This window comes from Triticum urartu, chromosome 7A (genome assembly GCF_056163025.1).
Source record: "Triticum urartu cultivar PI428250 chromosome 7A, HENAU_Tu73, whole genome shotgun sequence".
NCBI classification, from domain to species: domain Eukaryota; kingdom Viridiplantae; phylum Streptophyta; class Magnoliopsida; order Poales; family Poaceae; genus Triticum; species Triticum urartu.
In genome coordinates, this window is record NC_141879.1 from 133,049,630 (window position 1) to 133,074,521 (window position 24,892).

A 24,892-nucleotide genomic window follows, 5' to 3' on the forward strand; every position below is an offset into this window, starting at 1 on the left:
GATCTAACCATCATTAAGTGCACAAGTTTTCAGGATAATTCACAACTGCATTAAAAAATTCTAGTGGGAGTTATACATGTTTTCTCATGATAGATTGATCTGGACTGAAACATGATTTTGCTTCCCGTTTTCCGTCGACAAATATACAAGTTATACAAGTTATATCAGCAAGTTACTGTATGTGTTAGAGAAATTAGTGTTGATTTATTTGTTGTTCTTTTTTTTTTCTTTCTAATTTTTGCATGAGAGCAAACTGGTGTAGCTAGCTGAACTATGCAGCCATGAATCAGGAAGTAGCATATTCAGTTTTGCTAATAGAAAATAAATGTATTAAAAACTTTAAAAACTGCATAATAAGTGCTTGTTCATGTTTGGTTTTCTCTAAACTTTGTTTGTATGATTGAGGGCAAATTTACTTGGTTCTTTTCTCTAAACTGTGCTTGGAACATTCATTTTTATGATCTAAAATTGCCTTCCTGTGATGATGCAGGTGCCCAGTTTGTGCTCACTACCGAAGGAGCTCCATGTTGAAGAAGATTGAAGACACTTGTAGAGCTACAGGGTTAACACCAGGGCACCGTATCACGTGCAGAGCTTGTAGAGCTTGTATGAGCTTATTATCTGTAGAGATTGTAAAGTATATGTTATTTGTACAATAGGAGCTCTGTACTGAATCTGGCTGATAATATTTGGAGTATTATGTGTGTGTTTTGTTTGTGCCAATTTAAATACTGGTTATTTATTTACTGTTAAATTGAAATATGAAGAATATGAACTTGCTAGCTGGGACCCACGTACCTGAACCTGACATCTGGGACCCATTTGACTAGTGGACCTTTTTTATATTACAAAAAAACTAAAACTTTCTAGCAGAAAAGGCCACGGCCCAAAAATGAGAAGGCTTAATTGTTGGGCTTGGCCCATCTACCTAGCCAAAATTAATATGAGAAAAAAACACAAATAGGCCGAATTGTTGGGCTAGGCCCATGTAGAAAATCGAATTGGACCGGGCTGAATCTTGTGCCACGTCAGATTGCCACGCTGGATGCCTACGTGGCCTGGGGAGGTTGCTAGTGACCAAAATGCCACAATAGACGTATTTTGGTCATAAACGTCTTCGACCATTCCAGAAGAAAGGTCGCTATAGTCAGTTTATGACCGCCAGCTTTTGACCTTCTGTTTTTGGTCACAAAAAGGTCGCAAATGAAAAACCATGACCTTTCAGTGACCAATAGTGGTGGTCACAAGTTGACATATTTCTTGTAGTGTGCTACGGCGGTGGGGGATTTTTCTCGGGAGAGATGGGATGTGAGGAGCGATGCACTACCGGAACAGGGCTCGATTCCGACGGCCAAAAGTATGCTGACGGCCACCGTGCCACCGTCGGCCTATTCTAGACTATGCCGACAGCTGGCCCCAATCCGTCGGCGTACAACGGCCGTCGGGCTATCCCAGTATACGCTGAGGCCCCCGTCGGCAACGAACGGCCGTCGGCATAGACCAATCTACGCCTACAGCTGCCGTCGGCATATATCGGCCGTCGGCAAAGCTGCGGGCCCGACGACCACGCTCGTGACAGGCGGCTAACGACGTCAGATCTATGCCGACGGCGAGGACGGGCGGCCGTCGGCATAGATACGAACGCCACGTCATCGATCCAAAGCGCACCAACCAAGGCCTATGCCGACGGCTGCCGTCGGCATAGATGACACGTCATCGATCCGCACCGCGCCGGCCATTTGCCCTGGCCGCAACTAGCCGTCGGCATATATATATGTATATATATTGCTTTTTTTCACCACTATACTTTATGTTTTCTTACATATTATTATTTGACTAACTTACATATAGCATGTGTTAATATAAGCATACATACATTATTTTCGGTTCTATACGGAGGGGTGTGAACCCCTCACGGATGGCGGCGCCGCCGGTCGGCACCTGGAGTATGGAACAGCCGCATCCGGTCTATAGGAAGGGGACTTTGCTCCCAAGTGTTTATATATATATCGGATGACCTACCACAACCGGGTGGTGTTGTGGCATGTCCGAAGAGAAGGCACGGGTCTCCGGGACGTGGCCCCCTCACGGACAGCGCCGCCGCCAGCACCTAGAGGGGGGAAACGGACGCGTCGGGTCTACATGGAGGGGATGTACCTGTCGGTTTGGCCCGGATGTTGCTTCCAGGTGTCCCTCTGAGCTGACCTGACACAACCGGGTGGAGAGGTCCACTGTTCAAATCCCGTACGTGGAAAGTCAAAGGGCTAGATCTCGTGGTCAACCGCTCTAGGGTTAGGCGTGACGGGGGCCCGGGGGGGGGGGGGGGGTAGCAATGCCACCGAAGCATCGCACCGGCCCCTCATACATGCGGGGTGGTGTTGTGGCATGTCCGAAGAGGCGGCACGCGTTTCCAGGACGTGGCGCCCTCACGGACGGCGCCGCCGCCGGCACCTGGAGGTGGGAAACGGACGCGTCGGGAATACACGGAGGGGATGTAGCTGTGGGTTTGGCCCATATGTTGCTACCAGGTGTCCCTTTGTGCTGGCCTGACACAACCGCGAGGAGAGGTCCACTGTTCAAAGCCCGTCCGTGGGAAGTCAAAGGGCTAGATATCATGGTCAACCGCTCCAGGGTTAGGCGAGACGGGGGCCCTGGGGGTAGCAATGCCACTGGAGCGTTGCACCGGCCCCTCATACATGCGGGGTGGTGTTGTGGCATGTCCGAAAAGGCGGCACGCGTCTCCGGTACGTGGCCCCCCTCACGGACGGCACCGCCGCCGGCACCTGGAGGGGGGGAACGGACGTGTCGGGTCTAGACGGAGGGGATGTAGCTGTGGGTTTGGCCCTTATGTTGCTCCCAGGTGTCCCTTTGTGCTGACCTCACACAACCGCGCAGAGAGGTCCACTGTTCAAAGCCCGTCCGTGGGAAGTCAAAGGGCTAGATATCGTGGTCAACCGCTCCAGGGTTAGGCGGGACAGGGCCCCTGGGGGTAGCAATGCCACCGGAGCGTCGCACCGGCCCCTCATACATGCGGGGTGGTGCGGTGGCATGTCCGAAGAGGCGGCACACGTCTCCGGGGTTTGTCCACCCTCATGAATTGCGCCACCGCCAGAACCTGGAGGGGGAAAACGGACGCGTCGGGTCTACACGAAGGGGATCTTGCTGTGGGTCTGGCCCGGATGTTGCTCCAAAGTGTTCCTATGGGCAGACCTAACACAACCGGGTGGAGAGGTCCACTGGTCAAAGCCCGTCCGTGCAAAGTCAAAGCTTGCTCGCCGCCGGCACCTGGAGGGGGGAAACGGACGCGTCGGGTCTACACGGAGGGGATGTAGTTGTCGGTTTTGCCCGGATGTTGCTTCCAGCTGTCACTCTGAGCTGACCTGACACAACCGGGTGGAGAGGTCCACTGTTCAACACCCGTACGTGGAAAGTCAAAGGGCTAGATCTCGTGGTCAACCACTTAAGGGTTAGGCGGGACGGGGGCCCTGGGGGCAGCAATGCCACCGGAGCGTCGCACCGGCCCCTCATACATGCGGGGTGGTGTTGTGGCATGTCCGAAGAGGAGGCACGCGTCTCTGGGATGTGGCCTCCCTCACGGACGGCGGCGCCGCCGGCACCTAGAGGGGGGAAACAGATGCATCGGGACTACACGGAGGGGATGTAGCTGTGGGTTTGGCCCATATGTTGCTCCTAGGTGTCCCTTTGTGCTGACCTGACACAACCGCGTGGAGAGGTCCACTGTTCAAAGCCCGTCCGTGGGAAGTCAAAGCGCTAGATATCGTGGTCAACCGCTCCAGGGTTAGGCGGGACGGGGGCCCTGGGGGGTAGCAATGCCACCGGAGCGTCGCACTGGCCCCTCATACATGCGGGGTGGTGCGGTGGCATGTCCGAAGAGGCGGAACGCGTCTCCGGGGTTTGGCCTCCCTCACGAACGGCGCCACCGCCGGCACCTGGAGGGGGGAAATGGACGCGTCGGGTCTACACGGAGGGGATCTTGCTGTGGGTCTGGCCCGAATGTTGCTCCAAAGTGTTCCTTTGGGCTGACCTAACACAACTGGGTGGAGAGGTCCACTGGTCAAAGCCCGTCCGTGCAAAGTCAAAGCCCGCCCACCGCCGGCACCTCGGGGGGGGGGGGGGGCAACGGACGCGTCGGGTCTACACGGAGGGGATGTAGCTGTCGGTTTGGCCCGGATGTTGCTTCCAGGTGTCCCTGTGAGCTCACCTGACAAAACCGGGTGGAGAGGTCCACTGTTCAAAGCCCGTACGTGGAAAGTCAAAGGGCTAGATCTCATGGTCAACCGCTCCAGGGTTAGGCGGGACGGGGGTCCTGGGGGGGGGGTAGCAATGCCACCGGAGCGTCGCACCAGCCCCTCATACATTCGGGGTGGTGTTGTGGCATGTCCGAAGAGGCGACACACGTCTCTGGGACATGGCCCCCCTCACGAACGGCGCCGCCGCCGTCACCTGGAGGGGGGAAACGGACACGCCGGATCTACACGGAGGGGATGTAGCTGCCGGTTTGGCCCGGATGTTGCTTCTAGGTGTCCCTCTGAGCTGACCTGACACAACTAGGTGGAGAGGTCCACTGTTCAAAGCCCGTATGTGGAAATTCAAAGGCCTAGATCTCGTGGTCAACCGCTCCAGGGTTAGGCGGGACGGGGGCCCTGGGGGAGGGGTAGCAATGCCACCGGAGCATCGCACCGGCCCCTCATACATGCAGGGTGGTGTGGTGGCATGTCCGAAAAGGTGGCACGCGTCTCCGTGGTTTGGCCTCCCTCACGAACGGCGCCACCGCCGGCACCTGGAGGGAGGAAACGGACGCGTCGGGTCTACACGGAGGGGATCTTGCTGTGGATCTGGCCCGGATGTTGCTCCAAAGTGTTCCTATGGGCTGACCTAACACAACTGGGTGGAGAGGTCCACTGGTCAAAGCACGCCCGTGCAAAGTTAAAGCCCGTCCGCCGCCGGCACCTGGAGGGGGGAAACGGACGCGTCGGGTCTACACGGAGGGGATTTAGCTGTCGGTTTGGCCCGGATGTTGCTTCCAGGTGTCCCTCTGAGCTGACCTGACACAACCGGGTGGAGCGGTCCACTGTTCAAAGCCTGTACGTGGAAAGTCAAAGGGCTAGATCTCGTGGTCAACCACTCCAGGGTTAGGCGGGACGGGGGCCCTGGGGGTAGCAATGCCACCGGAGTGTTGCACCGGCCCCTCATACATGCGGGGTGGTATTGTGGCATGTCCGAAGAGGCGGCACGCGTCTCTGGGACGTGGCCCCCCTCACGGACGGCGCCGCCGCCGACACCTGGAGGGGGAAACGGACGCGTCGGGTCTACACGGAGGGGATGTAGCTGCCGGTTTGGCCCGAATGTTGCTTCCAGGTGTCCCTCTGAGCTGACCTGACACAACCGGGTGGAGGTCCATTGTTCAAAGCCCGTACATGGAAAGTCAAAGGGCTAGATCTCATGGTCAACCGCTCCAGGGTTAGGCGGGACGGGGGCCCTGGGGGGGGGTAGCAATGCCACCGGAGCATCGCATCGACGCCTCATAAATGCGGGGTGGTGTGGTGGCATGTCCGAAGAGGCAGCACGCATCTTCGTGGTTTGGCCTCCCTCACGAACGGCACCACCGTCAGCACCTGGAGGGGGGAAACGAACGCGTCGGGTCTACACGGAGGGGATCTTGCTGTGGGTCTGGCCCGGATGTTGCTCCAAAGTGTTCCTATGGGCTGACCTAACACAACCGGGTGGAGAGGTCCATTGGTCAAAGCCCGTCCGTGCAAAGTCAAAGCCCGCCTGCCGCCGGCACCTGGAGGGGGGAAACAGATGCGTCGGGTCTACACGGAGGGGATGTTGCTGTCGGTTTGGCCTGGATGTTGCTTCCAGGTGTCCCTCTAAGCTGACCTGACACAACCGGGTGGAGAGTTCCACTGTTCAAAGCCCTACGTGGAAAGTCAAAGGGCTAGATCTCATGGTCAACCGCTCCAGGGTTAGGCGGGACGGGGGCCCTGGGGGGTAACAATGCCACCAGAGCATCGCACCGGCCCCTCATACATGCGGGGTGGTGTGGTGGCATGTCTAAAGAGGCGGCACGCGTCTCCGGAGTTTGGCCTCCCTCACGGACGGTGCCACCGCCGGCACCTGGAGGGGGGAAACGGACGCGTCGGGTCTACACGGAGGGGATCTTGCTGTGGGTCTGGCCCGGATGTTGCTCCAAAGTGTTCCTATGGGATGACCTAACACAACCGGGTGGAGAGGTCCACTTGTCAAAGCCTGTCCATTCAAAGTCAAAGCCCGCCCGCCGCCGGCACCTGGAGGTGGGAAACGGACGCGTCGGGTCTACACGGAGGGGGTGTAGCTGCCGGTTTGGCCCGGATTTTGCTTCCAGGTGTCCCTCTGAGTTGACCTGACACAACCGAGTGGAGAGGTCCACTGTTCAAAGCCCGTACGTGAAAGTCAAAGGGCTAGATCTCGTGGTCAACCGCTCCAGGGTTAGGCGGGACGGGGGCCCTGGGGGTAGCAATGCCACCGGAGCATCGCACCGGCCCCTCATACATGCGGGGTGGTGTTGTGGCATGTCCGAAGAGGCGGCACGTGTCTCTGGGACGTGGCCCCCCTCACGGACGGTGCCACCGCCGGCACCTGGAGGGGGGAAACGGACGCGTCGGTTCTACACAGAGGGGATGTAGCTGTCGGTTTAGCCCGGATGGGGTTACACGGATGGGGCTACGCGGATCGGTGATGTGGATAATTAAAAAAAATGCATACGTCTAAGCCGTCGGCATAGGTGCCACGTGGCGTCCTCACCTATGCCGACGGCTTAGCCGTCGGCATACTTTGCCTTATCCCTTCGCGGTGCGACCCCGTCCACCCATTCTCTCCCCCACCCGACCTACGCCGCCGCCGCAACACCCGACCCCGACCTGCGCCGCCGCCGCACCACCCACTCCACCACGCCCCCTGCCGCCGCCGCACACCCCACCCCTGCCGCCGCCCTCCCCCGCCTCCACACATGCGTCGCCGCCCCCGCCTCCACACCCGTCGTCGCCGCCCCCGCCTCCACACCAGCCGTCGCCGCCGTCTCCACCCGCTGTCGCCCCGGCCTCCCCTGATCCCGCCCTGCCCCGGCCTCCTCCGACCCCACCCTGCCCCGGCCTCCCCCAACCCCGCCGCTGCGCCGGCCTCTCCCGACCCCGCCGCTGCTCCTTGAGCCGGGCGCAGCTCCTGCAGCCGGCCGCGGCTCCGTCCGGCCGCGTCCCTCCCGTCCCCGACCGCCCCTGCCTCACCATCCCCTCGACCGCTGCGCCCCCTGCCATGCCCATCTCGGTGAGCTACGTTTTTTTTTGCATTTTTTGCTACTGTTGGATTGATGAATGAATGCATGGATGGATGTTGGATGTTAGATTGTTAGGTTAGATGTTAGGTTGTTAGGATGATATATAGGTGAATGTTGGATGTTAGGATGTTAGGTTGTTAGGTTGCATTATTTTTATCATGACGATCTTGTTATTTGAGATGTGCTCCAAAATTGGTATAAGATGAGTGGTTATTTATATCATGATGATCTGTCGAAAAAATTGAACCAGACAAAATTTGACACTTCACAAAATTGTTGGAAATATGCCCTAGAGGCAATAATAAATTAGTTATTATTATATTTCCTTGTTCATGATAATCGTTTATTATCCATGCTAGAATTGTATTGATAGAAAACTTAGATACATGTGTGGATACATAGACAACACCATGTCCCTAGTAAGCCTCTAGTTGACTAGCTCGTTGATCAATAGATGGTTACGGTTTCCTGACCATGGACATTGGATGTCGTTGATAAGGGGTTCACATCATTAGGAGAATGATGTGATGGACAAGACCCAATCCTAAGCCTAGCACAAGATCGTGCAGTTCGTATGCTGAAGCTTTCCTAATGTCAAGTATTATTTCCTTAGACCATGAGATTGTGCAACTCCTGGATACTGTAGGAATGCTTTGGGTGTACCAAACGTCACAACGTAACTGGGTGGCTATAAAGGTGCACTACGGGTATCTCCGAAAGTGTCTGTTGGGTTGGCACGAATCGAGACTGGGATTTGTCACTCCGTGTAAATGGAGAGGTATCTCTGGGCCCAATCGGTAGGACATCATCATAATGTGCACAATGTGACCAAGGAGTTGATCACGGGATGATGTTTCACGGAACGATCATAGAGACTTGCCGGTAACGAGATTGAACGAGGTATCGGGATACCGACGATCGAATCTTGGGCAAGTATCGTACCGATAGACAAAGGGAATTGTATACGGGATTGATTGAATCCTCGACATCGTGGTTCATCCGATGAGATCATCATGGAGCATGTGGGAGCCAACATGGGTATCCAGATCCCGCTATTGGTTATTGACCGGAGAGTTGTCTCGGTCATGTCTACATGTCTCGCGAACCCGTAGGGTCTACACACTTAAGGATCGGTGACGCTAGAGTTGTAGAGATATTAGTATGCGGTTAACCAAAAGTAGTTCGGAGTCCCAGATGAGGTCCCGGACATCACGAGGAGTTCCGGAATGGTCAGGAGGTAAAGATTTATATATAGGAAGTCCAGTTTCGGCCATCGGGAGAGTTTCAGGGTCATCGGTATTGTACCAGGACCACCGGAAGGGTCCCGGGGGTCCACCGGGTGGGGCCACCTATCCCGGAGGGCCCCATGGGCTGAAGGGGCGTGGGAACCAGCCCCTGGCGGGCTGGTGCACCCCCCCTTGGGCCTCCCATGCGCCTAGAGTTGGAAACCCTAAGGGGTGGGGGCGCCTCCACTTGGCTTGGAGGCCAAGCCACCCCTAGGGCTGCCGCCCCCCTCCCTAAATGGGATCTATAAGGGGCTGGCGCCCCCTAGTCCCCTATATATAGTGGAGGGGAGGGAGGGCAGCCGCACCTGAAGCCCTGGCGCCTCCCTCCCTCCCGTGACACCTCTTCCTCCCCGCTTGCGCTTGGCGAAGCCCTGTCGGGATCCCGCTACTTCCACCACCACGCCGTGGTGCTGCTGGATCTCCTTCAAATTCTCCTTCCCCCTTGCTGGATCAAGAAGGAGGAGACGTCTCCGCTCCGTAGGTGTGTTGAATGCGGAGGTGCCGTCCTTTCGGCGCTAGGATCATTGGTGATTTGGATCACGACGAGTACGACTCCATCACCCCCGTTCTCTTGAACGCTTCCGCTTAGCGATCTTCAAGGGTATGAAGATGCACTCCCTCTCTCTCATTGCTAGATGACTCCATAGATTCATCTTGGTGATGCGTAGAAAATTTTGTATTTCTGCTACGATCCCCAACAGTGGCATCATGAGCTAGGTCTATGCGTAGATTCTATTCACGAGTAGAACACAAAGCAGTTGTGGGCGATGATTTGTTCAATTTGCTTACCGTTACTAGTCTTATTTTGATCTGGCGGCATTGTGGGATGAAGCGGCCCGGACCGACCTTACACGTGTGCTTACGTGAGACTGGTTCCACCGACTGACATGCACTTGATGCATAAGGTGGCTGGCGGGTGTCTGTCTCTCCCACTTTAGTCGGATCGGATTCGATGAAAAGGGTCCTTATGAAGGGTAAATAGCAATTGGAATATCACCATTGTGGTTTTGCGTAGGTAAGAAACGTTCTTGATAGAAACCCATAGTAGCCACATAAAACATGCAACAACAATTGGAGGACGTCTAACATGTTTTTGCAGGGTATGCTATGTGATGTGATATGGCCAAAAGGATGTGATGAATGATATATGTGATATGGCCAAAAGGATGTGATATGGCCCGGATCATGTTCTTGTAATAGGAATCACGACTTGCATGTCGATGAGTATGACAACCGGCAGGAGCCATAGGAGTTGTCTTAATTTATTTATGACCTGCGTGTCAATGAAAACGCCATGTAATTACTTTACTTTATTGCTAACTGTTAGCCATAGTAGTAGAAGTAATAGTTGGCGAGGCAACTTCATGAAGACACGATGATGGAGATCATGATGATGGAGATCATGGTGTCATGCCGGTGACGAAGGTGATCATGCCGCGCCTCGAAGATGGAGATCAAAAGGCACAAGGTGATATTGGCCATATTATGTCACTTTATGATTTACATGTGATGTTTGTCATGTTTACATCTTATTTGCTTAAAACGACGGTAGCATAAATAAGATGATCCCTCGCTGAAATTTCAAGAAAAGTGTTCCCCCTAACTGTGCACCGTTGCGAAGGTTCGTTGTTTCGAAGCACCAGGTGATGATCGGGTGTGATAGATTCTAACGTTCGCATACAACGGGTGTAAGCCAGATTTACACATGCGAAACACTTAGGTTGACTTGACGAGCCTAGCATGTACAGACATGGCCTTGGAACACGGAAGACCGAAAGGTCGAACATGAGTCATATAGTGGATATGATCAACATGAAGATGTTCACCGATGATGACTAGTCCGTCTCACGTGATGATCGGACACGGCCTAGTTGACTCGGATCATGTATCACTTAGATGACTAGAGGGATGTCTGTCTAAGTGGGAGTTCATTGAATAATTTGATTAGATGAACTTAATTATCATGAACATAGTCAAAAGGTCTTTGCAAATTATGTCGTAGCTCACGCTTTGGTTCTACTGTTTTAGATATGTTCCTAGAGAAAATTTAGTTGAGAGTTGACAGTAGCAATTATGCGGACTGGGTCCGTGAACTGAGGATTGTCCTCGTTGCTGCACAGAAGGGCTATGTCCTTAATGCACCGCTCAGTGCGTTGAACCTCGAGCGTCGTCTGTAGATGTTGGGAAACATCTGACATACACATTTTGATGACTACGTGATAGTTCAGTGTGTAACACTAACGGTTTAGAATTGTGGTACCAAAGACATTTTTTTGAAACGTCGCAGAACATATGAGATGTTTCAAAGATTGAAATTGGGATTTCAGACTAGTGCCCACGTCAAGAGATATGAGACCTCTGACAAGTTTCTTAAGCCTGCAAACTAAGGGAGAAAAGCTCAATCGTTGAACATGTGCTCAGATTGTATGAGTACTACAATCGCTTGAATCGAGTGGGAGTTAATCTTCCAGATGAAATAGTGATGATTCTCCATAGTCACTGCCACCAAGCTATTGGAGCTTTGTGATGAACTATAACATATTAGGGATAGACATGATGATCCTTGAGCAACTCGCGATGTTTGACACCGCGAAAGTACTAATCAAGTAGGAGCATCAATTGTTGATGGTTAAACCACTAGTTTCAAGAAGGGCAAGGGAAAGAAGGGATACTTCATGAGATGGCAAATCAGTTGCTGCTCTAGTGAAGAAACCCAAGGTTGAACCAAACCCGAGACTAAGTGCTTCTGTAATGAGGGAACGGTCACTGAAGCAGAACTACCCTAGATACTTGGTAGATGAGAAGGCTGGCAAGGTCGACAGAAGTATTTTGGAAATATGTTATATTAATGATACTTTACTAGTACTCCTAGTAGCTCCAGGGTATTAAAATACCGGTTCAGTTGCTAAGTGTTAGTAACTCGAAATAAAAGGCTACGGAATAAACAGAGACTAGCTGAAGGTGAGATGACGATATGTGTTGGAAGTGTTTCCAAGGTTGATGTGATCAAGCATCGCATGCTCCCTCGACCATCGAGATTGGTGTTAAACCTAAATAATTGTTATTTGGTGTTTGCGTTGAGCATAGACATGATTGGATTATGTTTATCGCAATACGGTTATTCATTTAAAGAGAATAATGGTTATTCTATTTATTTGAATAATACCTTCAATGGTCTTGCACCTAAAATGAATGGTTTATTGAATCTCGATCGTAGTGATACACATGTTGATGCCAAAAGATATAAGATAGTAATGATAGTACCACATACTTGTGGCACTGCCATTTGAGTCATGTTGGTATAAAACGCATGAAGCAGCTCCATGTTGATGGATCTTTGGTCTCACTCGTTTTTTAAAAGATTGAGACATGCGAACCATGTCTATTGGTAGATATGCATGAAGAAACTCCATGCAGATGGATCGTTTGGACTCACTTGATTTTGAATCACCTGAGACATGCAAATCATACCACATGGGCAAGATGACTGAAAGGCCTCATTTTCAGTAAGATGGAACAAGAGAGCAACTTGTTGGAAGTAATACATTTTGATGTGTGTAGTCCAATAAGTGCTGAGGCACGCAGTGGATATCGTTATGTTCTTACTCCATAGATGATTTGAGTAGATTTACTTGATGAAACACAAGTCTGAATTATTGAAAGGTTTAAGTAATTTCAGAGTGAAGTCGAAGATCGTCGTGACAAGATGATAAAATGTCTATGATATGATCATAGAGATGAATATCTGAGTTACGAGTTTGGCACACAATTAAGACATTGTGGAAATTGTTTCACAACTAATACCGCCTGGACCACCATAGTGTGATGGTGTGTCCGAACATCACGACTGCACCCTATTGGATATGGTGCATACCATGATGTATCTTATCGAATTACCACTATCGTTTATGGGTTAGGCATTAGAGACAACCACACTCACTTTAAATAGGGCACCACACAATTTCGTTGAGACGACACCGTATGAACTATGGTTTAGAGAAACCTAAGCTGTCGTTTCTTAAAAGTTTGGGGCTGCGATGCTTATGTGAAAAAGTTTCAGCCTGATAAGCTCGAACCCAAAGCGGATAAATGCATCTTCATAGAATACCCAAAAATAGTTGGGTATACCTCCTATTTCAGATCCGGAAGCAAAAGTGATTGTATCTAGAAACGGGTCCTTTCTCGAGGAAAAGTTTCTCTCGAAAGAATTGAGTGGGAGGATGGTGGAGACTTCATGAGGTTATTGAACCGTCACTTCAACTAGTGTGTAGCAGGGCACAGGAAGTTGTTCCTGTGGCACCTACACCAATTGAAATGGAAGCTTATGATAGTGATCATGAAACTTCGGATCAAGTCACTACCAAACCTCATAGGTCGCCATGGATGCATACTACTTCAGAGTGGTACGTAATCCTGTCTTGGAAGTCATGTTGCTAAACAACAATGAACCTACGAGCTATGGAGAAGTGATGGTAGGCCCAGATTCCAAAGAATGGCTCGAGGCCATAAAATCCAAGAGAGGATCGATGTATAAAACAAAGTATAGACTTTGAAAGAACTACTTGATGGTCGTAAGGCTGTTGGGTGCAGATGGATTTTAAAAGGAAGACAGACAATGATGGTAAGTGTCACCATTAAGAAAGCTTGACTTGTCGTTAAGATGTTTCCTGACAAGTTCAAGGAGTTGACTACGATGAGACTTTCTCACTCGTAGCGATGCTAAGAGTCTGTTGGAATTATGTTAGAAGTTACTGCATTATTTATGAAATCTTGCAGAAAGGATGTCAAAACATTGTTTCCTCGACGTTTTTTCTTGAGGAAATGTTGTATGTGATACAACCAGAAGGTTTTGTCAATCCTGAAAGATGCTGACAAGTATGCAAAGCTCCAGCAATCCTTCTAAGGACTAGAGTAAGCATCTCGGAATTGGAATGTACGCTTTGATGAGATGATCAAAGAATTTGGGTTTATACAAAGTTTATGAGAAACTTGTATTTCCAAAGGAGTGAGTGGGAGCACTATAGAATTTTTGATGAGTATACGTTGTTAACATATTGTTGATCAAAAATGATGTAGAATTTCTGGAAAGCATGCAAGGTTATTTGAAAAGTGTTTTTCGATGGAAAACCTGGATTAAGCTACTTGAACATTGAGCATCAAGATCTATAAGGATAGATCAAAAAACGCTTAATAGTACTTTCAAATGAATACATACCGTGACAAGATTTTGAAGGAGTTCAAAATAGATCAGCAAAGAAGGAGTTCTTGGCTGTGTTACAAGGTGTGAGTATTGAGTAAGACTCAATACCTGACCACGGCAGAAGAGAGAGAAAGGACGAAGGTTGTCCCCTATGCTTTAGACGTAGGCTCTATTGTATGCTATGTTGTGTACCACACCTGAAGTGTGCCTTGCCATGAGTTAGTCAAGGGGTACAAGAGTGATCCAGGAATGGATCACATGACAACGGTCGAACTTATCCGTAGTAACAAGTGGACTAAGGAATTTTCTCGATTATGGAGGTGGTATAAGAGTTCGTCGTAAAGGGTTACGTCGATGCAAACTTTGACACTAATCCGGATGACTCTGAGGAGTAAACCGAATTCGTATAGTAGAGCAGTTATTTGGAATAGCTCCAAGTAGCGCGTGGTAGCTACATCTACAAGATGACATAGAGATTTGTAAAGCACACATGGATCTGAAAGGTTCAGACCCATTAACTGATAAACCTCTCTCACAAGCAAGATATGAACAAACCCCATGGGTGTTGAATTCATTACAATCACATAGTGATGTGAACTAGATTATTGACTCTAGTGCAAGTGGGAGACTGTTGGAAATATGCCCTAGAGGCAATAATAAATTAGTTATTATTATATTTCCTTGTTCATGATAATCGTTTATTATCCATGCTAGAATTGTATTGATAGGAAACTCAGATACATGTGTGGATACATAGACAACACCATGTCCCTAGTAAGCCTCTAGTTGACTAGCTCGTTGATCAATAGATGGTTACGGTTTCCTGACCATGGACATTGGATGTCGTTGATAACGGGATCACATCATTAGGAGAATGATGTGATGGACAAGACCCAATCCTAAGCCTAGCACAAGATCATGTAGTTCGTATGCTGAAGCTTTTCTAATGTCAAGTATTATTTCCTTAGACCATGAGATTGTGCAACTCCCGGATACTGTAGGAATGCTTTGGGTGTACCAAACGTCACAACGTAACTGGTTGGCTATAAAGGTGCACTACGGGTATCTCCGAATGTGTCTGTTGGGTTGGCACGAATCGAGACTGGGATTTGTCACTCCGTGTAAACAGAGAGGTATATATCTCTGGGCCCACTCGGTAGGACATCATCATAATGTGCACAATGTGACCAAGGAGTTGATCACGGGATGATGTGTTACGGAACGAGTAAAGAGACTTGCCGGTAATGAGATTGAATGAGGTATAGGGATACCGACGATCGAATCTCGGGCAAGTATCGTACCGATAGACAAAGGCAATTGTATACGGGATTGATTGAATCCTCGACATCGTGGTACATCCGATGAGATCATCGTGGAGCATGTGGGAGCCAACATGGGTATCCAGATCCCGCTGTTGGTTATTGACCGGAGAGTTGTCTCGGTCATGTCTACATGTCTCCCAAACCCGTAGGGTCTACACACTTAAGGTTCGGTGATGCTAGAGTTGTAGAGATATTAGTATGCGGTTAACCGAAAGTTGTTCGGAGTCCCGGATGATATCCCGGACATCACGAGGAGTTCCGGAATGGTCCGGAGGTAAATTTATATATAGCAAGTCCTGTTGCGGCAACCGGGAGAGTTTCGGGGTCATCAGTATTGTGCCGGGACCACCGGAAGGGTCCCGGGGGTCCACCGGGTGGGGCCACCTATCCTAGAGGGCCCCATGGGCTGAAGGGGCGTGGGACCCAGCCCCTGGTGGGCTGGTGCGCCCCCCCTTGGGCCTCCCATGCGCCCAGGGTTGGAAACCCTAAGGGGTGGGGGCGCCTCCACTTGGCTTGGAGGCCAAGCCACCCCTAGGGCTGCCGCCCCTCCCTAAATGGGATCTACAAGGGACCGGTGCGCCCCTAGGCCCCTATATATAGTGGAGGGGAGGGAGGGCAGCCGCACCTGAAGCCCTGGTGCCTCCCTCCCTCCCGTGACACCTCTTCCTCCCCGCTTGCGCTTGGCGAAGCCCTGTCAGGATCCCGCTACTTCCACCACCACGCCGTTGTGCTGCTGGATCTCCTTGAACTTCTCCTTCCCCCTTGCTGGATCAAGAAGGAGGAGACGTCTCCGCTTCGTACGTGTGTTCAACGCGGAGGTGTCGTCCGTTCGGCGCTGGGATCATCGGTGATTTGGATCACGACGAGTACGAGTCCATCAACCCTGTTCTCTTGAACGCTTCCGCTTAGCGATCTTCAAGGGTATGAAGATGCACTCCCTCTCTCTCGTTGCTAGATGACTCCATAGATTGATCTTGGTGATGCGTAGAAACTTTTGTATTTCTGCTACGATCCCCAACAAAAATATGATTTTTTTCATAGTAAGGGGGTCAATGCTTAATGTTAAGTAGCTATGTGAGATGTGCTGCAAAATTATGATATGATGAGTGGTTATTTAATCATGATGACCTTGCTAAAAAAATTGAAGGACAAAATTTGACACTTGATGAAACATGATTTTTTTTCATAGTTAAAAGTATCAGTGCTTAATGTGAGGTGATGACCAATTTTTTTTCACTCGGTGTAATTAACAGGATTTGTGGTGTTCCATCTTCTTGGAGTGATTATCGACGTTGGAGGTGTTAGTCCACGATCGTCCCTCTCCTTTTATCGACTACATCGGAGGGTGAGCAACAATTCCATGACCTCGTCCACTTTTTTTTCCATGTCACTAGATTAAATTTTCACATCAAGTCGCGTAACCTAGGTCTCCCGTCCGAAAGGGTTGCATCAATAAATATTCATTCAATTGCATATTTATCACCGCAGCTCTTTCGGATTGTCCAGCGCTTTCCATGCTCTACCCCATTCCGAGACAGGATTTCGGCGACGCCTCCCTGTTGTTCTCCGGATGCACATTCTCTTGGCATTTTGCCGAGACGTGTATTTGGAGAACAGCGGGGAGGTGCTACCGAAATTTTGTCTCGGAATGGGGTAGAGCATGGACAACGTACTCAATCTACACATTCTCGGGTGGGATTAGGACCCATCTTTACCTATTAGACATGTAGGTGGATTAAATGTCGTTTCTCGTCAACCTTGTAAAAAATAAAATATTGATGTGAGTAATTTAAATGAATCCTTAATTTTGTTATGTGGCTTCCAATAAAGCAGAGATGGTAGATAATCAGTGGATGTATAGTGGGTTTTTCTGTCGGAATCAAGTAACAACAGAGTGGGTCGAGAAAACTGATGTGTTTTTGAAAGAGATATTCCATAGTCCAATGAGGATGGTGCCAGAATTCCCGTGTGCCAAATGTAAGAGATGTATCCGCAGAGATAAGAGTGAGATGACTAAGCACCTTCACACACACGGATTTATGCCCAACTTTAATATGCCGATAAACTTTGCCCAGCGGGACCGTGGTAGAGAGGATGTGATACGACAATGCATCGTTGGTTATGAGGACGATGGGGTTAGAGACATGCTAGATGATGTCTTTGCTGCACAGCCGACACCTCTGTCACATTCAGCGAATGAACCGGAGGAGCCGGAGGAAACCGCAAAGGCCTTCCTGGAAATCTTGGCCTCATCAAAGAAACCTCTCTATAAGGGTGCCAAGTTGTCTGTGCTGGATGCCATCTCGCAACTGATGGCAGTCAAGGCTGAGTACGGCTGTAGCCGAGGTTGCTTCGAAGCATTTCTGAGAGTATGGGCTAACAGCCTCCCTAAGGGCCATGAACTGCCGAAAACCATGTATGCTACGAAGAAAATCATGAAGGCGCTCTCCATGGACTATGAGAAAATACATGTTTGTCCAAAGAATTGCCTTTTGTTTAGGCATGAGTATGCGGATGACAAGTACTGTAGGAAGTGCGGTTCCTCTCGGTATATTGAGGTGGTCGATAAGCACGGTCAGAAGTAGCAGCTAAAAATCCCTGTGAAGGTTCTTCGGTATCTTAATTTTGTAAAAAGACTGCAGCGCCTTTTCATCACCGAGGAGTCTGCCAAAATGATGAAGTGGCACAAGGAAGGGAAAAGGTACAATCCAAAAAAATTGTACATCCATCATAAGGTGAAGCATGGAACTCATTCGATATAGAGTACCCGGAGGAAGCAGCCGATGCTGGGAATGTCAGAATTGCTATAACAGGTGATGGGTTCAATCCATATGGTATATCGTCTAATCCATACAGCTACTGGCCCGTATTTGTTATTCCACTCAATCTCCCTCCCGGCGCCATAATGCAACGCAAGACCATGTTCCTGTCGCTTATAATTCCGGGGCCTGAATATCCGGGGAAGAATTTGAGTGTGTTTATGCAGCCGTTGGTGGATGATTTGCACCATTCTTGGTACTTCCCGAGGTTGACATACGACCGACATCTGCAGAAAAATTTCTTGATGAAAGTTTGGCTACAATATTGCATGCATGACTTTCCCGGCTATGCCCTGTTCTGCAGATGGTGTACAAGTGGAAAGATGCCTTGCCCAGTGTGCATGCAGGCCTTGATTTTCATTTGGCTGAAGAAGGGTGGCAAGTATGTTGCCTTTAACCTGCATCGACAGTTCCTCCCTCCAGACCATCCTGATAGGGAAGACAAGAAGAACTTCACAAAAGGCAAAGTTGTCCATGAAGTAAATGAGATTCCAACTTTTTGTGGTGCGGATGTGCTTGCTCAGCTGAAAGCTCTTAAGCCTGCCAGTGAAGGGAAAGGCAAAGGCAAAGGCAAAGGAAAAGCCACAGGCGAAGACGAGGGCGAGGGCAAAGGAAAAGGTAAAGGAAAAAAATGTTTTGAAGGATATGGTGAGACACACAACTGGACTCACATTACCCCCTTCACGCAGCTTCCCTATTTTAAGGACCTCAAACTTCCATACAACATCGACGTGATGCACACCGAAAAGAATGTCACAGAGTCCCTTTTTCACACGATCCTCAACATTCCTGATAAGACAAAGGATAATGTTAATGCTAGAGTCAATCAACAGAATATTTGTGATAGACCACGTCTACACATGCAGCCTCCCATAGGCAGTCGAAAATCTTGGTTCAAGCCAGATGCCGACTTCGTACTTAAAAAGGATCATAAGATGGAGGCATTCAAGTGGCTGAAACACGTCGTGAAGTTCACTGATGGTTATGCGTCGAATATAAGTAAGGGGGTCAATCTTTCAACGGGCAGAGTGACCGGGCTCAAGAGTCATGACTATCATGTATGGATTGAGCGGATTATGCCGGTGATGGTTCGGGGCTATGTTCCCGAGCGTGTCTGGCGTGTGCTTGCGGAGTTAAGCCATTTCTTTCGCACGCTTTGTGCTAAAGAAGTATGTCCTGAGAAGATAAAATAAATGCATAAGAATGCGCCGGAGTTGATATGCAAGCTAGAGAAGATCTTCCCGCCAGGCTTCTTTACTCCGATGATACATCTCATTTTGCACCTCGCGAACGAGGTATTGTTGGGGGCCCTGTGCAGAATCTTTGGCAGTACGACCATGAGAGACAGAACAAGCATCTGAGATAGAAATGTGGAAACAAAGCTAAGATTGAAGCTTCCATAGGCTGAGGCAGTTATCCTAGAGGAGGTGGCAGACCTCAGGACAGCCTACTATCCGGACCATGTTCCCACGTTTCACAATAAGGTGTCTTGATACAATACAGACGAACCCAAGTATAAACTAAAGTTTCCTCTATTCATCGGGCAAGGTGGCAGGGCTGGATGCTCGACACCTTATTTCATGCCACGAGATGAGTGGGAGGATGTCATGTTCTATATCTTGCACAACATCAAGGAAGTTGAGGATGAGTGGATGAGGTAATACCTTTGCACCATTCTTTTAGTCAATTCATTATGTTCACTTTGCGTAGTTCTTATACCACTTTTCTTATTGTAGTCGATTCGTTGAAGAAGAGTGGACAGGAATGCTGCCTCCGACTGAAGCGGAGGCACTTGCTCTTCTCCGAAAGGGTGCTGATGGAAGGAAAAATTTCGTTGCGTGGTTCATGGAGAAAGTAATTTTTCACACTTCACTATTACCTATTTCAATTAAACTCATGCACCCTATAATTTCAATTAAACTCATGCACCCTATAATTTCAATTAAACTTGTAGGGAAATGATCCGACCGAATCAATGGATGAATAATTGAGATGGGTTTCCATGGGTTTTGACCCTGCCGTCTTGACATGCCAAAAGTATGATGTGAATGGGTATCGCTTCCATACAGAGGAGCACCAGAACAGTCGGCGTGATCCCAAAACCATAAATACTGGAGTCTTCACTAAAGGAGATAATAAAGTAGATTACTACGGAAGGGTAGGAAAAATATACGAGCTTACATTCAAACGTGGCCGCGAACACCTAAGTCTCACTATGTTCAAATGCCGATGGTTCGACCCCAAAAAGGGTCGGAGACATACGCCTTCTGTTGGTCTAGTTGAAGTTAAACCATCAACCGTCTATGCCGGAGCTGATCTTTTTATCGCCGCTACCCGGGCCACACAAGTATATTATCTGCCTTACCCATGCCAGAAAGAGTACCTAAAGGGTTGGGAAGTTGTGTTCAAGCTGTCGCCACATGGTAAGCTACCGGACCCGAACGATGATGATTACTACAGCATAAACCCCATGACATACGAGGGAGTGTTCTATCAAGAGGAACATGATGACGTGGTCGGAAACAACGAGGATGATGACTTGGGTTATGTTGACCTGGACCCAAATGACGACGACACACGGATTGATGGTGAGGCAGTTGTGAATCAAAGAAACATAATTATGCTTGAAAAGTTAAATGAAGACGCTGACGATGAGGAAGAGCCTCCACCTCCGTCAGACAACGAAGAAGATATGTGTGATAGTGATGATGAGATCGGTCCACAAATAGATTACAATAGTGATGATTCATATGGGTTCTAGAAAATGTAAGTTCTTTTAATGATCATTACAATAGTATGCTTAATGTGCTCTTCTGTTATTAATGTTTTTCCTGTATGCTTGTTTATTTGATATCCTTACTAATTGTTTATTCTCTTCTCAATGCAGGTTTGCTAATCATGGGCAAGTCCAGCGACGGTAGTTTCCTCAGTAAATTCAAAGGACTTACTCGGAGTGGACGAGCCCACAAGGTTCCCTCCCGACTACGCGAGGATGACACCTCACAGGGAGGTGGAGGGGTCGGGGGAGGAGACCCTAGAGGAGGAGGCGGTGGGGGGAGAGCCCCTAGAGGAGGAGGCGGTGGGGGGAGAGGCAGCCGGGGCAAAAAACTCTGGGCAGTGTCCGAAATAGGAGGGTCTTCTTCAATGCCCTCCTATACAGAGGCACCTTCTGAGTCTGAGGAGGAGGAGTATGTTCCTGATGGTGAGGAGGAGGAGGGCGAGGAGGAGGAGGTCGAGGAGGAGGGTGAGGAGGAGGGCGAGGAGGGTGGTGGAGGGGAGGTTGATCCCGAGTTGTGGGGTTACTTGCCACCTGGTGCTCCGCAGGGGTGGCTGCGTGGTAATGCCGGACTACCTACACGACCTTCTATCGAGGCACACAAGTGGCTCATTAAACCTGCGAGGACAGAGTAAGTGCCTCTCAATCATATTTTCAACACATGACAACATTTTCTTATTGTACACATGGCAATCCTTTGATTCTTTTGCAGAAACTGGATCCTTCGTGGAAAGGGTCGTAAACCGAACGGCCTTATCACTGTCCTGTTGAAGGAGTTTTGGCCTGGCCTATTCTGCCCGCGGCCAGACAGGGACCCGCAGCTGCGGGTTTTGGCCACAAGTTGGGCCCACTACGAGGCTTGCAGCAACGCGGAGTACGGGACGGCCGCTAAGGCCGTGATCACCAAATTTTGGGTAAGTTCTCTTCTGAATCACTTGTCTTCAGTTTCGTTCAGAGTTTATCATTCAATCAGTCAACTCATGCCTTGTTTTCTTCTAGTTTATGCATGATTGCAGCAACTCTATAGAGTTCTTGACGAGCACAAGGCCAGAGCCGGCGTAGTCTTGCTTGCAGCTGCGAAGAAGAAAGCTCGTCAGTTGTAGTACGAGGTGCGCTGGGTTGCCGTCTCGCAGTACTACCACATCTACATGCAACAAAAGATGACCAAAACTCAAGCGCAGAAGCAACGACTTACCTTGAACAGGGAGCAGTTCATGATGGTAACTATTACTAACTTTTCATTATTTCAAGCAGTCAACTATATGTTTTGTGCTCACATGTCATGCTTCCAAAATTTGCATAGGTTGTTCCTCGTTGGTGCTATGGAAGGCATGACGGATGGGCGAGTTTGGTGGATAGGTGGCTCAGCGATGATGCAGAGTTTGCCGCCAAGAGCATCAAGGCCCGGGCTAACCGTGGAAAAGAAGGGACACACGGCCAAGGAAACAGGAACCACTTGGGCTTCAAGGCCATGAAGGTATATCTATATGCATGATGCATTTTTGTTCTTCTTTACCGTCATGTTCTTATGTATGGCTAACTTCTGTTTGACGTTGCAGGAGGACAAGTTGAAGAGGCCGCTCTCAGACATTGAGTCGTGGAAGCTGGACCGCGAGCGGAGTCATCCCAAGGAGGGCGAGAGCCAGTACTACGGCAAGACCGAGGAGCACCTGGAGTCTTACACTCAGCACTATCAGACGTTGCATCCGGATGTTCCTGTTCCTGAGGTCGCCCAGTCTCAGATCGACGACACGGCGGTGGTGGCCATCCAGGGGAAGTCACATGGCCGGTATCCGTGTTTCGATGGCTTGATCACTCCTTCGATCTCGTACACACGGCTTCGATCTACCAACCCGAGCCAGTTAGAGAGTACGGGGCGTTCACAGACTCCCTTAGCCCGCCAGCATGCTGTAAGTACTTCCCCTTTATCTTTTTCTCTCTAGCATTCTCAGTTTATTTTCAGCATTGCTCACTTAGAAACAACCTAAATTATGTAGGCATATAAGGCCTTTGTCGAGCATAGGAATCTCGAGGTGCGAGAGTACTTGCAACGAGTGAAGGCAAATGATGATTACAACCGTCAGATGATGGCGGTTAGTTTTGCCCTCTTAAAACCAAGCTAAATTTTTGCACTTTCATTCCTTCTGACCTTCTAGTTTGCTTGTTTAACTAACATCCAGGCTATGTTGGCGTCTTGGAGTAACCGCACGGATCCATCACAAATGGGACCCCCACCACCACCTGCGGGAGAACCCCCACACATGCCCACATTTGATGAATGGGTGGCACTAGGCAGTAATAGTCCGGTTAGTACATTTGCCTAACTACTGACAAACTAGTTCTCGCTCATCGGCGCTTTTGACGATTCGTGCCACGTGGCATTCCATGATTCGTTGGCGCTTTTGACGGCGCCGTCCGTTGCCGTCAGACGAAAAACAGTGCCGACGGCTAAACTATGCCGACGGCTGAAGCCAGGCCGTCGGCATAGGCCCCTATGCCGACGGCTATACTACGCCGACGGTGTGACAAGACTACGCTGACGTGATCTACGCCGACGGGTCTATGCCGACGGCAGCCGTAGGCATAGATCTATGCCGACGACAAAGGACCTATGCCGACGGCCCTGGGCCGTAGGCATAGACCGTGAGTCCGGTAGTGATGGGGTAGTTTGGTGAGGAGAGTTGGGGACGTGGGTGCCTGGTCGTGGGTGTTATTTTTAGGGAGGTTGTTTTCCTTTTTCTTTTGATCGGGAAATGGGAATCCAGGGGGACGCTGGTGGAACGAAGGGAGGTGAGGAGGTGGTCGAACCATCGTTTGATTCTCCTTTAATAGTAGAGATTAATAATACATGAGATATATAATGTGAAAATTATATCACTGGAAGCTCCTTTCACGTGCCGATTTGACGGTATACTTTGTGTAGCTTGCATGTCATATATTATTGCTCTAACACTTGGTCAAAGTTAGCCTCGAAAATCGCATTAGGCCCTATATAGATGGAAGGAGGGAGTAACAATTTTTTAAAAATGTAAACATTTTTTGAAATTCTGATTTGTTTTTGAAAAGTTGTAAAAAATTTGAACCAAAACATTCCGAATAATTTATGAACATTTTTTGAGAGTATGTGTGGACAAAATTTGAAAACTGTAGTACTTTTAGAATATGTGAACCAATTTGGAAAACAGCAGCATATTTTGAAATTCTGAAATATTTTAGAATTTTTGAACAAAAATGAAACATGTGAACATTTTTTTGAATTTTTGAACAAAAATTTAGACATGACTTTTTTAAATATGTGAACAAATTTTGAAAATAAAAAAAACATGTTTTGAATTTTTTAATGAATATGCAAAAAGAGAATAGTTTTTGAACTTCTAGAACATTTTTATATTTGTGAAGAAAATTTCAAAACTAGAAAAATTTATTTGAAATTCACATACATTATTTAATTGATGAACCAAATTTAATAATGGAAGCATTTTGGAATTTCCAAACAAATTTTTAAAAATGAGAACTTTTTGGAAAAGAAATATTTTTTGGTTTGCGAACCAAATTTAAAAAGTTGAACATTTTTTGAAATGAAGCGAACAAATTTTGAAATTTATGAACAAAATTTGAAAACACGAACGTTTTTTTTTTGAAAATGAACAAAATTTTTAAAATGTGAATACTTTTTGAAAAAAGAGAAAGAAATCTGAGAAAGAAAAATGAAAATGAAAAGAAAAGAAATTTGGCGAGAAAAAAAGAAACAAAAAAATAAATAAGTAAAGAAAACAAATAGAAAAAGGAAAAAAGAAACAGGAAAAAAAGAAAAACGAAAAGATAAATATAACATAAAGAAATCCGGTTCAGGAATCTTCTAGAAGGTAACCGAAACCAGGAACGTTGAAACCGCTTAAACAGGCCGACCCAATACGACCTATCGGTCGACCGCCTGTGCGAACCCCGCGACATCTTGCCGCAGCGAGCGACGAATAGGAAATTCCACGAAGTGGATCGATCGAACGATGAAACAGCCGCTTTTATAAAGCTTTGCGAGTCTAAAAAAACGTACGGGATTCCCATCGCTTGGATTGCATCGGCGCCTCGGCCACGGCGTGATCGTTTCGCAGATAGGCGACAGCAGCCAGAAAATAATAGGATATTCAGCGGCACC

The 24,892-nt window shown here is 48.7% G+C and overlaps 1 protein-coding gene across 1 annotated transcript; it reads left to right on the top strand.

Moving 5' to 3' along the window:
* The first annotated feature begins 21,896 nt into the window (after positions 1-21,896).
* Positions 21,897-22,859, top strand: LOC147958530 (uncharacterized). Its single transcript, XM_087532181.1, has 4 exons — positions 21,897-21,956; positions 22,040-22,213; positions 22,296-22,646; positions 22,734-22,859. Exons 1-4 carry the CDS (start codon positions 21,897-21,899, stop codon positions 22,857-22,859), a joined length of 711 nt encoding a protein of 236 aa, XP_087388307.1.
* The last annotated feature ends 2,033 nt before the right edge of the window (positions 22,860-24,892 follow it).